Source organism: Platalea leucorodia (assembly GCF_965183815.1).
Source record: "Platalea leucorodia genome assembly, chromosome: 3".
Classification (NCBI taxonomy): domain Eukaryota; kingdom Metazoa; phylum Chordata; class Aves; order Pelecaniformes; family Threskiornithidae; genus Platalea; species Platalea leucorodia.
Genome location: NC_138825.1, coordinates 75,743,331 through 75,760,016, shown reverse-complemented (window position 1 = coordinate 75,760,016; position 16,686 = coordinate 75,743,331). Strand labels below are relative to the sequence as shown.

General features: G+C 41.9%; 1 protein-coding gene across 1 annotated transcript in view; it reads right to left on the bottom strand.

The window, feature by feature from the left end:
• LAMA4 (laminin subunit alpha 4) overlaps window positions 1–14,362 on the bottom strand; it is a gene marked incomplete at its 5' end in the record, with an annotated part of 102,967 nt that extends 88,605 nt beyond the window's left edge. Inside the window, one exon of the mRNA XM_082305418.1 lies at window positions 14,162–14,362. Coding sequence (XP_082161544.1) covers window positions 14,162–14,362 — 201 coding nt within the window. The remainder of the gene's footprint in view (window positions 1–14,161) is intronic.
• Between the last annotated feature and the right edge of the window lie 2,324 nt (window positions 14,363–16,686).

Genomic DNA, 16,686 nt, shown 5'->3' with positions numbered 1-16,686 from the left:
CTCTATCTCACATCTTATCCAGCCAATGATCTGCCCATCCAGGCAGTGTGTGATGCTCCGGTATACTTCACATCCAGACTTTTCCACTTTTGTGGGTGAGGAACTCACTGGTGCTAGCTCACCAGCTCTTGCTGGAAACACTTTTGTACCAAATATTGACTACAGCTGAGAAACACTGTTAAGTAAGTCTTGGGATGAATTTGACTGATAAAGGTTAGAGCTATGCTGTTTTTTTCTGTCCCCAGGAAACAGTACCTATTTTACAGGTACAGTACCTCATGTGAGATATCGGAGAAGTGTGCATCAGCAGGTAATCTGCCTTTCCTATTTGGCTTAGCTAACCATGAAAGACTGTCTTGCTACACTTCAGAACTAGGAGATAACAAATCACTGAACCCAGCATCAGATGCTGCCAAATGCCTCTGTATGATCAGACTCCTGATTCATGTTTTCCATAAGGTAGGACAGTCAGTGATAACTGCATTAAAACAGTACTTTTAATGTTATTTGCTGCTTTCAATATTATCTGGCATTGCTCCTATTCCTCACAGCTTTTATCCTTATCTGTTCCACACATGATCACTAGACTGTTCACAAGATCGCCAGCAATGTGTAACCAAGAAATGCAGACCAAATCTCTGCATTTTTTCCCGTAATACCTGCTATGAGAGAAGCTTGAGAGGGTGGTCTCTGTCTCTTAACAGCTGAAATGGTTGAGAAAACTGACGGCTGTATTTAAACACCTTGATTTTTTGTTACTCCTCCAACCTGCCAAAAGGATCCATCTATATTTGCTCTAACTACGGTAGGCCATGTGGACAAATGATCTGATGATCTGATGGATCCTATGTGATGTGTATGACTTGGGGTAAAATTTGTCTAATTGAATTTTCTCTGCTTTGTTTTGTTCTGATTTTCTGAGGCAGGAGAGAAAAAAATATTTGTAGAGGGTATCCTTGGGCTCTTTATAAACAAGTATTTGATGACAGCGCTGATATTGTCCTAACAGGCATTCGTATTCCTGCTGCTTTTTTACAATCATAACTATATAGTTGCAAATAATTTGTTTATCAGTTCCTTCCAGCTCTTGTGTCCCCAAAATTTGGATGGATTTGAATTTGCCAAAGGAGAAAGAATAATCACATGGATAGAGATTTGTCTAGTTACAATTTCCTCAAAAGCGTAGTGAGTACTTGTAGCAATGAGGGGTTTGCTGCAGACACCATGTTCCAGGAGGTCTGTTTATATATAGTGAGGCATTGATTAAATCCATGGCTCCTCAGTTTATATTTATAGCACACATTCACTCTAGTTTTTATTTATAGGTTACCTTTTAGTCTTGTCTATATTATATGTCTCTCTTGTTGGCGACAAGGCTTTAATGTCATTTAAACAGTCTTACAGTAAATGCCAACCAGATGAGATGGTCGTTCATTGGCCCTTCTTGGGGGAGGCCTCTGTACTTCTCTCAGGCTGTTTCTATTAATGGAGCATCTGAACATTACAGTTATGGACTGTGGATCTCCACCTGCCCCCCATTGGCTCCCACAGCCCTTCTGCTGCTGCCTTGTTCTCTACTCATGCTTGTGTCCTTCCTGTCCTCCTTTCCATTTGTCCTCCTACTCCTTTTCCCCACTTTGCCTTCCCCTGCACCTGGTTCTAGTCACTCACCCACTTCATGACAGACCCTTCGCCTCTAGTCTACTAACATCTTCACAGCAACAGTTTCATTGTGTTGTTTGAAATTAACATAAGGAAAAATATTCCTTCTCCCTGAACAGATGAGAGACTCATCACCTGGTTTCTGTGCATGTCCCTAACGATGTCCATAAGGATACTGGGACTCAGAAAAACACATCCGTCTGCTCATCTCTTGTGTGACCATGAACATTACTTTTTCATTCAGTTTCTTCCTCTGTAAAATGGAATAATGACCATAGTCACACAGAATCACAGAATGGTTGAGGTTGGAAGGGACCTCTGGATGTCACCTGGTCCAACCCCCCTGCTCAAGCAGGGCAACCTAGAGGTGGTTGCCTGGAACCGTGTCCAGATGTATCCAGTGTAATCCACAACAGTGTACCCAATGTAATCCCAGATTACAGTGTCCCAGATGTACCCAATGTAATCCACAGTAGTGACACAAGTCAACAACTCCATGTCTTTTAAGAGAACTAGTCAGAACCACTAGGAATAATGAATATCCCCACATAGGCAGACATTTCTGGTAGTCATGATTTGCTTGTTTCAGATGCCTGCAGTGAATATAAAGCTGTTGCTGGACTCAAGACTTCCAGTCTTTTTAATCCAGTGCTGAAAGAACTGTTTTGGCTTCCAGCTAAACAGCCATACTTTAAATCCATTTGCATATTTACACAGCACTGCTCGGCATCGTGCCATCTTTCCCATTTTTTTTTTTTTTCTCCATCCTTTCTAAGGGATAGATCACACTCTGGTATTTGAGGGCAACTTTTATGAGCAACCTGCAAGGTTTTACTGCCAACGCATACCAGATATATGAAAAGGATTAGTCAAAGAGTGTAGGGAGAAAGAAAAAGAATTAATTACATTTCGGTGTTAAAATTTCACATGAAAAGTTGAAAAAACTTTATAGGAGAGCTTTTAAGATATTTAAGGAAAAATCTGTTTTCTTCAATTCATAAGAGGAAGGAAATATGAATATGGAAAAATTATTTGTTATAGAAGTTGTTTTCGTTAAAATATCTTTCAGGGCATTTGTTTTTGTTAGATACAATGATTAAAACATTTTCCTCTTCTTGAAAAAACATATGAAGAGCTGGAGCTCTTACTGAAGGTACAAATAACATTAGTTCTGCTGATAACTTCGCCTTTTAACCTGCCATGTTAATTTCTCTTCATTTGCTACATTCATCTTCCTAGACCAGGTCTTGGCTATGGAAGAGGTTGCTGTGAGTTCTTCCATCCACTGAGTTAAGCGATAACTAATTTTAAAAATAAAATGCCCTGGTGATGCCCTTTCCAAGAGCTGTCATACTTCACTTTAGCTTAAGTTATCATTTGAAGAAATAAATGGATCTCAAATTCCCAGGCCTTGAGTAATAGCAAATTCAAGACTGCCTTTGTAGTTGAACCTATAAATCCCTGTGAAGTGACATTTCAGAGGTATCTTTGTCTTTCCCTGTGGAATGAAGCTCTCAGAAGTTAGTGACTGACCTGTTGGCCAGACATGCTCTACCATCAAAGTCATCATAAAGAGAGATGGACAGAAATCCTGCTCTACACCATGAGGTATTCCACAACATGCAGACAAAAGCAGACATCTCCTCTGCAATTTTATTTCTTCTCCATTGATTTTTGCTAAATTTATCTGAGCTTTGAAGTCTCACAAACCTAGAGAATTAAAAACAAACAAGGTTGCTCACCAGCTTCCCGTTAGGCCTCCAAGCTCTATTTATAATATCTATAAGCCTTCATTACCTCTGGTCTACAGTATCAAATTCTTCTGAACTAGAAAGGTCACATTCTAACTATTATTACTGGAGAAATTAATTCAGTGTGTGACATCATAGCTAGACAGTTAATTACCCCATTTAATAGGACACTACAGCTGTTAAAGGACTGTCTGCATGCAAAAAGCCACTCTACAGTGTTTATCATTTCGAAGGCAGAAACCTAATGCAAATTAGTCATTTGCAATCTCAAATTTGTTTTTAAAATTGTAAACATTTCTGAGAGGAACACATTTTTTAGCTTAGTCTCCAAATCAATACTCATGATAGTTTTATAATAAGCACCCTGGCATAGTACATTAAATTGCTGTATTGTTCTCTTAAATTTCTGACGTTGTTAACTGTGAAATATTTATTACTTCCAATGCTCCACTGGTGTTGTAAATTAGAAATTAACCACAAGCTGGTGAAGAGTTTTGGGCACAATGCTGGTAATCTTTTTTTATCCACTTATCTTGCCAGGTACCCCAGTTTTAATTGCATTTAATGAGATTACAAACTAAAGCAATTATGTGAATTACACAATAACTAGTTTTCTGTTTTGTTATTTGCAAATGTAAAAGAAATTATTTCTTGCTGAAATAGTCATTCAGTGAAAACTCCCAATATTGTTGCATATTCTTATTTTTTAAATTAAATTCTAAGATGAGATAGCTTCAATGAAAATTAAAGCCTCACTGGGTGCATTTGCCATAGATCTGGGCAAATTAGTATAATCATGGGGTTTTCTAGGTAAGTGATATAAAATGCTCATTAAAGCTGCAGTGGTGTGTTTTTGTGAAGCTCAGTAGTTTGAATCTTCAAACATAAAAAAATAAATAAAGCAGTGACACTGGTTTTGAATCTGTAATCTTTTTCACTAAATGAACTATTCAGTGAGTGATGAAACAAAATGAAGCTTTATTTTCTGTTACTAATGTCCTTTCTGTCATCCCCTGTCCGTGAATCTCAATATTGTCTCTTTCTGTCTGCATTCCCAGTGATGCCCCCACCTGAGAGCCCAGGGCTATGGCTGGTCCTGAGCCACGCATGCAGTGTCTGGCCAGTCTGCAGCTGCTAAAGAATATCTCTGATGACAGAATTCAGTCCATTTTTCCAACTGTTGCTGTGTTAAGCAACAACTTCACACTGTAAGATCTCCATCGTTTATGGGGTTGAGCTCTCCTCAGAATTTACTGAAAAAAATTGAGGTTGCCTTAAGGGATACAGGATAAGACCCTAACTTGATAACAGCCTGATTTGAAAATTTCACTTGCTGACTTATCCCTGACAATTGGGAATATTTATGTGTCACCTGAGGAGTTATCAACTCATCAGCTTCCAAAATAGAAGTTTATTTTTGATGATAATAAAGAACAGATTATGATGCTGATGGAAACCCTCTTCCTGAAGTTTTAGATAAAGAGCTTAGAGACTGCTAAAACTAAAACTAGCAAGACTGAAACTAGTTGCTCCAATTTGAGGTAAAATCTTGCTGGCAGGGGAGATGATACAGAAAAAAAGTTACCTCTATTTCTCCATGTGGCATAGTAGAGCTAGCAGTCGGAGAGAGTGAATATGGCTAATTGCACATGAGTAATCCCCAAACCAATAAGCAAAGCAGAGCATGGGCAACAGGGAAAAATGACAAGGAACCCACTCCCCGGCCCACTGTCACTCTACATTTTTGTTCCTTAAGTGTGCTTGTGCATGCCTCCCTTGTAATAGTGACAGAGTAACGGTGACCCCTGCAAAAATAAGGAATAGCTGAATGCCAGATGGCTTTACGCAGAGCAACAACATTATCTATTACCTTGACTAAGTAATTGCATTTAACTTAAAAAAAATTTCCTGTGTTGAAAATGGTTCCAGACTCTTACCCCTTCCCCAGTCCAAGTGGAAAACAAAATGCCATTCAGCAACAGAGATGGGGTTGGATCCAACATAAACATTTCTCAGCTAGGCATTCTCCATAGAAGTGCATAGTCATTTTTTCCATATACAGTGGGAAAGACAAAGCCTCTGCTTAAAAGGCATTCTCCTCCAAAAAGGGGGAGGGCTAAAATGTTTTAGCTGTCTGCAAGCTGGCTAAGGATTAGAGATTAATACCAGCCTCTGCTCTAATGTACTTATTACTACAGCCACTAAGTAAAAAACTTACTCTTACAGACGCTCACGGTTGGAAATAGAAAATCTGCAGTTGGAAAGGTAGCTATTTGCTTTTCAAACAAAATGACAAGTTTATTCAAGGAGAACAATTTACAGGAAAAGGGATAAATAATTCTGCGTTGTTTCCTCATTAACCACCCTCCACCCAGTCCCCACAAAACACTCACATGAAATATGCATTCTGAGTCATACTTTCTCCTCTTTAGTCCCCCAAATAAGTGAGACACAACCAGTTGATAAACTACAGCACTCCCTGAGAGATTTTCAGAGACAAAAATTTTCAAGGGATAAAAAAGTGGCCTTTAAAGCAGGTATGACTGTGCTCGTGGGACACTTAAAACTGAGAGGATAAATCTGAAACTTCTTTTGATTTCCCTTTTGCAGCAATTTCCCCCACCCCAGGTTTCTAGTATTTTGTGGTTTGATTTTGCAGCTCTTTGAAATGTTGGAATCTCAGTAGGGACATATAGCTTGACCAGTAGCCAAGGCATCAATTTAAAAGCCTGTTAGCACAAAACACAAGCCACAGTGTGAAAAACTTGGAAGATCAAGAGAAAGAACTTTCATCCATCTCTTCCTCCCAAGGGTGGCCCAACTGTGGACAAAACAGGCAGCTGCTGGGGATGGTTGATGGGAAGGTGCCATGTTTCTGGGCTGTTCTCCCAGAACAGTTTCCCCCTTGATGGTGCCAGTGCTTTGCAAATGTGAGGGAAGGAAGGGAGACAGCTCGGCATGGTTAAATGTATGCTACAAGCCTTACATCCAGCATAGAGGTGGGCAGAGGCTGTGCTCTGAAAGGAGAGAGGGAAGGCCAGAGCTCGGGAGAATGGATAACCTGCCCTGATCTCTCACTGCCTCTTGGTCCATGGCTTGTTTCATCACGGGTGTGGTCTGATAATGAAGAAATTAGTTTCTTGTCGGCTCAAAAAGGGGGAAGAATAGATGCATCAAGAGAAAAAAGCCCCAGTCTCTTTCCTCACCAAAATCCCTCACCCAAAACCCTGCTTAAAAGTAATTAGCTGGTGCCATAGAGACTCTGTTAAGCCTCTGCAGACAATCCTCACCATTGACGAGAAGCAGGGAGCCACAGAAAACCACAGACCTGCAAAAAGCTGAGTACGACACAAATCCCCTCTGACCTTACACCATGTCTAGACCTTCAACACCTGCCCATCTTCCCCCTGAATGGATCTGTGCCAGGTACTGGTGCCCCGGAGGCCTTGCCAACCCTCAATGGGCCAGGCTGTGTTAGCTTTTCTGGGGCACCTTGGCATGTGGGGTTTTAATAGCTGGCGTAGGGCGGTCTGTGCCGTGTTTTGCCCTGCCAGCTCTTTTATTTATTTCTTCTTTTTTGGATGCTGGAGCAGATTTTCTCTGGATAAATGCTTTCTTCCACAGAGTGCTTTCGAGGAAGGGTCCCTGGAGCCAGGAGTGGGGAGCACAGCATAAGGGAGTCATGAACAACAGGCTCTCTCTGGCTCTCCACGGGCTGTCATCCAGGCTCAGAGGTGGGAAACCACAGCAGGAAACCCTAGGACATATTGGCCTTGCATTAGCCTTGGCAGAAAAGAAGTCTGCTCATCTCTTGCCACTCAGAAGGCCCTTCATACAACAGTAACAGGATGCAACAGGGTGGTAACAGGGTCCAACGCAGCCCAAAAATGATCTGGTTTAGTTGCTGGTTCCGTATGCTTTTTCTTCCACCTGATGCCAATAGTGAAAGGTTGAATGTGTTCATTTTTATTCATTTTTGTTGGGAAGCCAGAGTCAAACAATGATTCAGAGCCTTACAGTTTTAGCTAAAATGGCTATTTTTACAGATCATATTGGCAGTTTTTCATGCAGGTAGCGTCTTTTTATTCAGTAATTATTAAATTATGTTTCAAATTAACATTCAAGTGTGTCAATTCTTCCCATGCTTCCTGGCTTCCATATGTCATGACTTCAAAAATAACATTTTAGTTCTTCTTACAGTCTTGTAAACTTGGAATAGTAATTTCTAAAATATTTTTCACAACCCTCTATTATTCTTTGGCTCATATTAGGCATCTTAGTAACTCTCGAATGCTGGGGTTTTAGCACTGTTTCTTGCTGGTTTGTTTTATAAGAAAAAAAGGAGTTCTAGTATTTCTGAAGTATTTATTTTAAGAAAACAACCGTCTAAAGAATTGCGTAATACAGCTAAACAGGACTAACAAAGCCAGATCGTATTTACTGTATTTTAGTCAATCTCTGTTTACATTGCCAAATACACACTGTATGTATCCTGACGGATAGTTAGGAGAATCTCTTTGAGATCATTTAATGACAAAGAATTAGATTTGAAAAACTGCGGAGCTCTAACAGCTTTGTATACAGTACTATTCAGCAATTGTTGAATCTTGCATTAGGATGCATAACCCAAACATCCCTAGCTCATGGTGGTGTCTGAAAATGAACTGGGATCAGATCCAAGTGTTCAAGAGGACTAATTAAAATATAAAAACCAAGGGTGTCTATATTTTGGTGTTTGAAATCTAAGTCCAGAAGCAAACTGTAAATTATCAGTGGCTGGTTATGTATTACTCAGAAACTAGACCTATTTTCCACAGATCTTGAACACTAGAAGCTGTAATTGTTATCAGTTTAAATCAGGACAAGTTCTCCTTCAGAAACCAATTATTTTATTGTTTCTCATGCCCCTTGGAAAAACTGGACTTTTAATTCCTTCCTTGCTTCCCATGTCATGAATAAGAGTGGGCATGAAATGCCTTTTATTGGTTTTCACAGCCCTGAATAAGCTTTGGGGCACTTTGCTGGTACTTGCCCAAAACTTTGTGGGAACTCGCTGCAGTGGAGTTTAAATTGCATTGTTCTGGTGTGTGCTTTATGCACCTTCTTGAAATGGAGAACATTTCCCACTATCCAACTGCTCTGTCCTGTGCTTCCATTTGCTTCAGCTTCCTATGATTTAAAAGGCTTGGGGTCTGGCGGCTCTACTCCAAGCAGCTGATTTTCATTAAAGCTTTGATGAGAAACTTAAGCTGGAATCACAAACATCTGCAGTAAAACTTCCTCCCCACTAATAGACATTTCTCAGAACATAACCTTGTTGTACCAGAAAAAAACAGCAGCTAGAAATCCAAATTGCCCATTACAGGAGTTAACCTAACATAACCTCAAGGGTCTGAGATGAATTTGTTAAAGATCTGCTTTTTTAAAGGTGGATGCAGTTCCCATTAGCTTAAAAGAATATAAAGGTTTCTGTCAAGCTAAAACCCTTTTTGGCTCACACCTCAGGATTAGGTCTTCTGCTGCTTCTTTTAGTGCTAGTTTGTTTTCAACAGATTAATGCCACAAGTAAGGATCAAATTGTGGTTTCTCTAAACAGTCTGCAAGACTTTGTGTTCCAAGCTTTATGTGGGAAGGGGTGAAGGCAATTTGATGATAGATTGAGTCTTGGTTAACAAGTGGCTGAGACTTTGATTGCTCTCTTTTATGTATTTTATGTATGTGAGCCATTTTGGAGAGGTGAGTTTGTCACAGGTCCCATGCTAATTATTGCTCATCGCTTCAGAGAACCAGAAAGAAAGCACCTTAACTACTGTTTCTTGCTTTTGAAAATTTAGATCAGCAGATGCTGGTAGAAGTCAGGTGGGAAAAAATGATTGTCAAACATGTCATTTTAACATGCAAGCTCCATCAGATAACTTCTGCCTCTTATGGTCTCTTATGGCTATTTTTGCCTTGACTACGATAATTGTTTCCTTTAAAGGACTTCTTTTGCTTCTCTGCCTTTCCCCTGAGCCAAAACCACTGATGCTGGAAACAGTTTTCCCCTTCCATCTGTCCAACAATATCATGCCTTCCTTCACTCTGGGAATTGGCTTCCTGCCCTGTCCCAACTACATTTTTTTCTTTACCCTTAGGGCTTTTGATTATCTCATTCTTGATCTAATTTTTTTCCTCTCCTTTGTCTTCTTCCTGCTTTAGCTTTCTTCCTTTCCCAGTATTTGCTTCATTTCTTCTTTCCATAGAGGACATTTGAAATCTTCTTTTCTTGCTTGGCAAGTGTCTCTACAAAATGTCTGTCTTCCCTTTCTTCCACTTATCCTTCCTACACTCATCTCCTATATTGGTCTTTCTTCACTATTTTCTTGACTTCATGTAGTCATTTACATCAGAATGAAATGAATCTTCCTCTGGATATCACCTTACATTCATTTTGCACTAAAAAGTGACTGCACAATGTGAATCACAGGGAAGCATTTGCTATATTCTCTAGTGTTTGACATCTTGTACCGTTGCTCATGCTCACCTTAGGCTCTGTACTTTTCCACTGTTTGCAAGGAACTTTCTTCCTACTGGGGAACAAAATCTGCATCTATGTAATTAAAAACAGTGGAATTTACAAATGCAAATGTTGACAGTGGCAGGCTTCAGACTCAAATGGTAATGTATGACCTGCCTCTTATTTTAAAGGCATGCATTTGACAGTGGGATATAACTGTTCTCAGAATTTACTTCTGGTTTTCAGTTTTGACTCTGTGCCTCACCAAAAGTGGAAGTGTCTCACCACTACCTTTCTTTCTGCTGTGTCCAAGCTAACACGTGGAACCCCAAACCAAAGATTTCTGATGTTTGCCACTTGCTTGCTTGCTTTCATTTGATATCTGGCTGTCAGTTTTAAATCCTTTACTTTCATCTCTGATGAATCTTCCTTGTAAAATATTTTAATCTATCCTTATTTGGAAAAATCAATCTCTGACTTAATGCCACCAACGGTGGTTGGGTTATACTGATGAGCTGGATCCAGCGCTTTGTGCTCATTCTCTTTCTGTTTCTCACTGTCTCCCCATACACATCAGGATTTGGGACCATAATGTCTTCCCCACGTCCCCTTATTGTCTTTGTGAGCCAAGGAACTTAATCATTCTAAATAGCACACAAGCAACTGAGTACTTGAGAGTGCTTTTCATATTGATCTGCCTCTTGATAGACAATCCAACACAACCGGATAAAGTCTCCACTGCTTAATTACCTTTGAAATTAAAATTTGTAACTAACTTGTAATCTGAACTGGGTCACCTGCAGTTTCCAGTTGTTGTATATGATGAGACCTTCTTTTATTAGACTAGCGAGCCTATTATTAATTTTTTTTTGCCTATGCATGTGCTTGCACAATAAGTTCAAAGTTTTTTCTTAATGTCCCTCTGAGCTAAGCAGATTGGATTGTAGAGTCTCTCAGCTATCTTCCAATTCCTAACGCTGTAATACTTCTCATGATATTTTTCTGAATAATTTTCATCAATTTATGAGCGTTCTTCTTGAAGAAGAGGCAGAGAGCTAGCTATATTATTCCATGATGGTCACTACCAGTGCTCATTATGCAGGTAACATGACATTTCATTGGGTGGAATCTAGTCCAGTTAATTTAAACATCTACATTTTGTCCCCAGCCTTTAGCTGATTAATAAAGCTGTCCTGAAGTGAGTACCCAACATAGTCCTTACAGAGGAAGAAGATCCTTTGGGGGCCTCCAGGGAAGACAGCTAGGAATTTGAGGTTTAACAAACCTGGTGTCTCCATTACTGTATGGGGAATTTGGGTTTATACTTGAAGACAGTGCCTGATCTGGATTGAAAAAGTTTAGGCACAGTTTATGTGCCTAATTTACGTGTACTGGATCACATATTGATTAACAACCAGGGCACCAAGCTACTAGATGTTGCTGAGGTCTAATACAAACCCATGGTCTGCTCTGTGAGCATATGAACACAGCATTGAAAATGTAATTAGTTCTCTCTGCTATCAAGAGGCTTTCATTCAAGTCCAAGGCACAGAAAACTCCGCATTAACATTAATTCTGAATTTTTAAACCACCTCTCCCAGTTCCTCTGAGTTGAGGGTTGCCAAACATGGGAAGGTAAGCAGAGTGGAAAACTGAGAAGGATTCATTAATATGTATTTACATTAATTGGGGCCTCCTGCTCTTCTATAGGTTCATAATATCAAACTCTTACCAAGATTTAAGAGCATGCCACCAGTTATATCTTGGAAACCACCAGCACTGTTTCAGACCTTGCAAGTTTCTGAAGATGTTGCGTAGAGCAGAATCATGTGTGGGGCTAATGCTGACCAGCACCTGCCCCACATGCTGAAACACCATGATTTCTGTCTGCCCTGATCTGTGCTCCAGCTTTACAGTGGCGTGTTACACCTCACGGTTGACTGGCACCACAGTCCACCATGAAGCACCATCCGCAGCTCTGTAACTCTGCCTTGTAAATCTGCCCCCTTTGTATAATTTGGCACTATTCAACGTGACTAACAGCCTCTGTCTGCTCGGGAGAGCTATAGGCCTGAGTCAATATTTAGATGAAGGAGCTGAATCAAACCACACTGTGTAAGGGAGTTTACTCTGTGGTTCACTGTGAGCTGCGGGTTATGAACTCGGGCTTCGAAAGAGGCTAATTCAAACCTGCTGGAATAAACCCTGTTCCCAGGGCTGAGGGAGGGGAGGTGGGCTGTAGGAGGGGGAAGCTCTCAGAGGACCAAAGGAAATGCTCCTTCCCCGGCTGAGAGACTACCAGACCACTCTCTGGCCCCTACATCAACCTCTGGGCTTAGAGCCGGTTCACCAGCTCCTGTTACCAACTGTGTACATGGATCAATGGGTAAGCAGGTTCTCACTGTTACAGAACCATCAGCCCTATCCCAAAAGAGTATCCTACTGGGCCTCCTTGGAAATTGCCATGGAGGCAGGCCCTGAAATGCAATAGTAAGGTGAATCTGCAGCTAGCAAAGGGACCTGAAATCCTGGCTCCTTCCTCATGAAACCATAACATCCTGCAGCCAAGGGCCTTAGCGTGACGATAGCAGGCAGCATCATTCATTCATAACATGGGATCCAGAGCCTAAATGCTGCCATTGCAGGGGCTGAAGTAAACTGCCAGAGCAAACACCAGTCAGTGAGTCTGTTTGTTAGATTGGATGGTACAAATGAAACTTTAGGGAGGATTGAAATGGGTGAAGTAAACTAAAGTGTCATTCCGCTCCAGTGTCCAATATATCTCACAACACTTTCCCAAGGTAAAGTCTAATATATTAAAGTGATGCAATGTGAACCGGGTCTTTGGGAAAACCATACTAGACAATCATATCAAGAAAGGCTAATAATCACTTATGCCCATTATCCTGTGAACAGCAGCTACAAAACCCATTCAGCTCTTAAATCAGGCATTTCATTGAGGGACTTTCCATGTTAGTAAGCAACAGGTGGCAATGCAGTTTCCCGGGGCTGATCCCAGGCCAGAGGAGAAGAGCTGTACATCCTACGTCATGGAGCCCGTCCAAGCCCGGGATGGTTCCCGAGAGCCCCTGTGCTGAGCAGAGCACAGATTAGCCTCCAGTTTTCTCACACAGGTCATGTTTCGCACCGAGTCCCTGGCAGGGTGGGCAGGCATTTCTGAGGCTGCCCAGCTGCTTGGAGCCACTGCAGTGAGGGGATGAGCTCTGCCCAGCCCTGTGGTAACCCCATCTGTCCGAAGGGCTTGTGCACTTATTTCCATGGCTGTTAGTTCTGCCAATTGGAGTGTAGGGGGAAAATTAGCTGTGTGATATCGGAGATTGTGATCTTGGTATTGTCACAGTGACACGGCTGTGCTAATCTCACCTCATTTTTGGATGTTATGCAAGAAGAACTACTCTTTCCCTTCCCATGACCTTATGTAACTCAATTTGCCTCCTACTTTGCATCTCCCACGCATGAGACATTACTGACCCCCCTTCCCAGTGTATGCTGGAGTAATTTATTGTTTTCTCAAGCTGTATTTTGAGTAGTCCATTCCTAACGCAGCCTTGCTAGAATGAGGAATATCAACCAATCCCAAAACACAGGGGTTGCAGGAAAATTTTCCACCATCAAATTGCTTCTCAGATCTCGCTAATTTCATTTGTCACTAATCCCAACCTCATACTTTTTGGAAGTCTTAAAATCTCTGCAGGTGTTTTCTCTACAGGCAGTTTCCTACACACGTTTGATTGATTATCCCTGCTCTCACCGTGACAAGGAACTTCAGATTTTGGAGGCAGATGGCATTCAGAGGCAAAAGCACAAACTTCTACAGTACAGTGTTTGCCATCAAAAGACAGACTCTTTCTGGAAGTTTAAGTGAATTACAATTCCAGGAACTACAACAAGGCAAGCAGAAAAGTGTTGTGACAATTAACCCTTGTAAAATAGCTCTGTTTGGACAGGCCTGTTTAGTTATGTTGGCAGGAAAGTCAGAGACGTGCTAAGCCAGCCTCGCTGCAAAGTACAGCAGCTGTCTGCTCACAGCAGGCAGGGCATGTGTACATTTTGAAGTCTGAACTGTATCTCTCCAGTCCCAAAATGCAACGTCTCAGACCCCCCGCAAAAAATCTCTGGTATCGCTTTAAGGATCGAATGATTAAGCTAACGTTAACCATATGGGAGCTTCAAGACAGACAGATGAAAGCAGAAAAGCGCAGACACTAGAGAGAGAAGGTAGTTACTGTACCTCAGCAAAAGGCACCCAATTTCCAGTAGCTACTGCCTGCTGCTGCCCTCTGATAACAGTGGCTTCTTGCGCGCTGACCGCTGAGCTACCTTCAATGTCAAACTGAAAAACACCTCCCTCACTCGAGGCTGTGCTGGAGGAGAAGCATCTCAAAAAGAATAATATAGGAGAAATGAGGGGCCAGGCGGAGATCAAAGCCATTTCCTCCCCTTACATCCAGCAGTGGTCTTCTAGCGTCCCAGTAATTGTTTACCCTCTTCTGCAATCAGCCCCCCTTGGCTTAGTGGTGCCTCAGTTATTTTAACTTTCTTTCAGCGTTCAGTTTCCAGATGTGGCACTTCAAGGCAGTCTAACCAGATCCTTATTTAAAAGAGAAAAAAAAAAAGAAAAAAAAAAAAGGAAAAGAAGGGAAGAAAAGCGCTTTTGCTGCCTCCCTCGTTCACTCTCTGTGCCTGTGGCTCCTCTTTTTCCCCAGAGGCTCCAGCTCAATAACATACAGATGGGCAGTGCTTAAGCAGAGAGTGTCAAACAGAGATTGTATTCCAGGAAAGCACCGCTGGCTCCCCAGCCACCTTATCTCCCCCTGTCAGGATACAGACTGACGCTCTGCTCTGTGCTCTGGCTTCCTTCACATGTTCACATCATTCCCTTTTTTACCTTTCGTGTTGAGACCCTCCCACTCAAACTTTGCTGTTCAGAAAGTGAGGTCACCCTTTCCTCCCCCCACGCCACCCCCCCACAACTCCACCCAACCGCTCCACGCGAAGCATTGACTCTCGTGACTGTTTATTTTTTAATACCTCCAGTTTATTCAGCGGAACACAGAAAGGTGCCAAATTTATTAAAAAAAAACCCGCTAGACCAACCTTTTCTTTTGGCATGGGGGAGGGGAGGCGGTGGGCGGGAGGAGGAGGAGGAGGAGGAGGAGGAGGAGGGAGACAGCCTGACTGTGCCATGGGCTAATAGGGCTAAGTGGTTTCTCTAACATGCTTCATTCAGATCCTTTCCCTCAAGCCCACCTCTCAGCTTCTCGTCGGCTCGTGAAAAAGAATATCGTTCACTGCGATTTTGGAAAATGACTTCATTCCTCAGACTCATGAACTTTTATTTACAAAGAGCATCTTGTATTCCTTTTTCAAGAGATGCTTTGTGAGGCCCTGGTAACAAGGCTTGCAGTGTGTGTATGAAACCAAGCTGAATATATTGCCCACAGCTGACTTAATTTTATGACTACAATCTCAAAAAGACAACGCAGTAACCCTTGCTAGGTTTTGGGACAAAGTCAGGGTATAATTATACTAATGTTCACCGTTCCAGCCAAGGGGTCAGCACCTCGTCCCTCAGCTGCCCTGTGTGCAGGGGTTTGTAACACCATTGGCCCGTCAGGCTTCATTCTTAAATCTTAACAGAAATTGAATTATCGGCCTTCATTAATCACAGAATCATATAATTGTTCAGGTTGGAAAAGACTTTTAAGATCATCAGGTCCAACCGTTAACCTAGCACTGCCAAGCCCACCACTAAACCATGCCCCTAAGCAGATTCCTTCTTTCTCCCTCCCCCCTTTCCTATCTGATTGAAGATATTATGAACCAAGGAAGCAGTCAGTAGAGAACTAAGGGTAAAATAAAGTGCTTTGGCTGTCTGTTAACTTCCACATACCTGTAGGCACTGCTCTGGGCCCATAAATGCTGTACAGATGTCATATAGGGACTATAAAGAAGTTAACCACGAAGAAACTCTGCCTGATTCAGAAATGGTGTAGCTGAGCAGTCAAGGCCACTCAAACTTGTGGGACAAAGTATTACAGCAGCAGAGAAGAAAAAGCTATATGTGACCCAAGGCTGTGTGGTTCAGGACCAAGGTTTGTAGGAGGAAATAAAAGATGGCAATGGTGATTGCAGGTAATTCTGTCCTGTGAGCAATGGAAACATCTCACTGTCATCTGGACCTGATATGGTGGCAAGCATGCTGCCTCCCAGGAGCCTGAGGGTAAGACGTTATTGAGGGCTGCTAGGACTTTTCCATCCCTTACTGCTAATGGCAGTCCTGGGAATGGCCCGGAGCAGGTCCGAAGACTCAGGGAGCAGAAGACCAGGGAGGACCCAGGCAGGGACCCCATGCCTCCCATTAGTTCCCATTAGGCCTCCTGCTATAGGGACAACCTTGAGGTGTAATTATAACATTAATGCAGGGGCAAGAAAGAGGATAAAACATCTTGTGACAGAATCACCACTGCTGTGGTGGCAATGGAGATTTTTAACTGCTCAGTGAATTGTGCAGCAAATTACTGGAATATGTGTGAGACAATTTTTTGGATACTTTTTTTTGGAAAAAGCAACCACCAGAGAATCTTCTACATCTGTTCCCAGGCATTGGGGAGGAACCGCTGACAAAACAATAGAGAAAGATAACTCGGGAAACAGTTACTTAAGGTTTGTAAACCTTTGGGTGGGAAGAACAGGAAAATTAAATCTACGTATTTCTGGCAGTTAGTCTTCAACAAATTCAGAGACTTGGGAGGA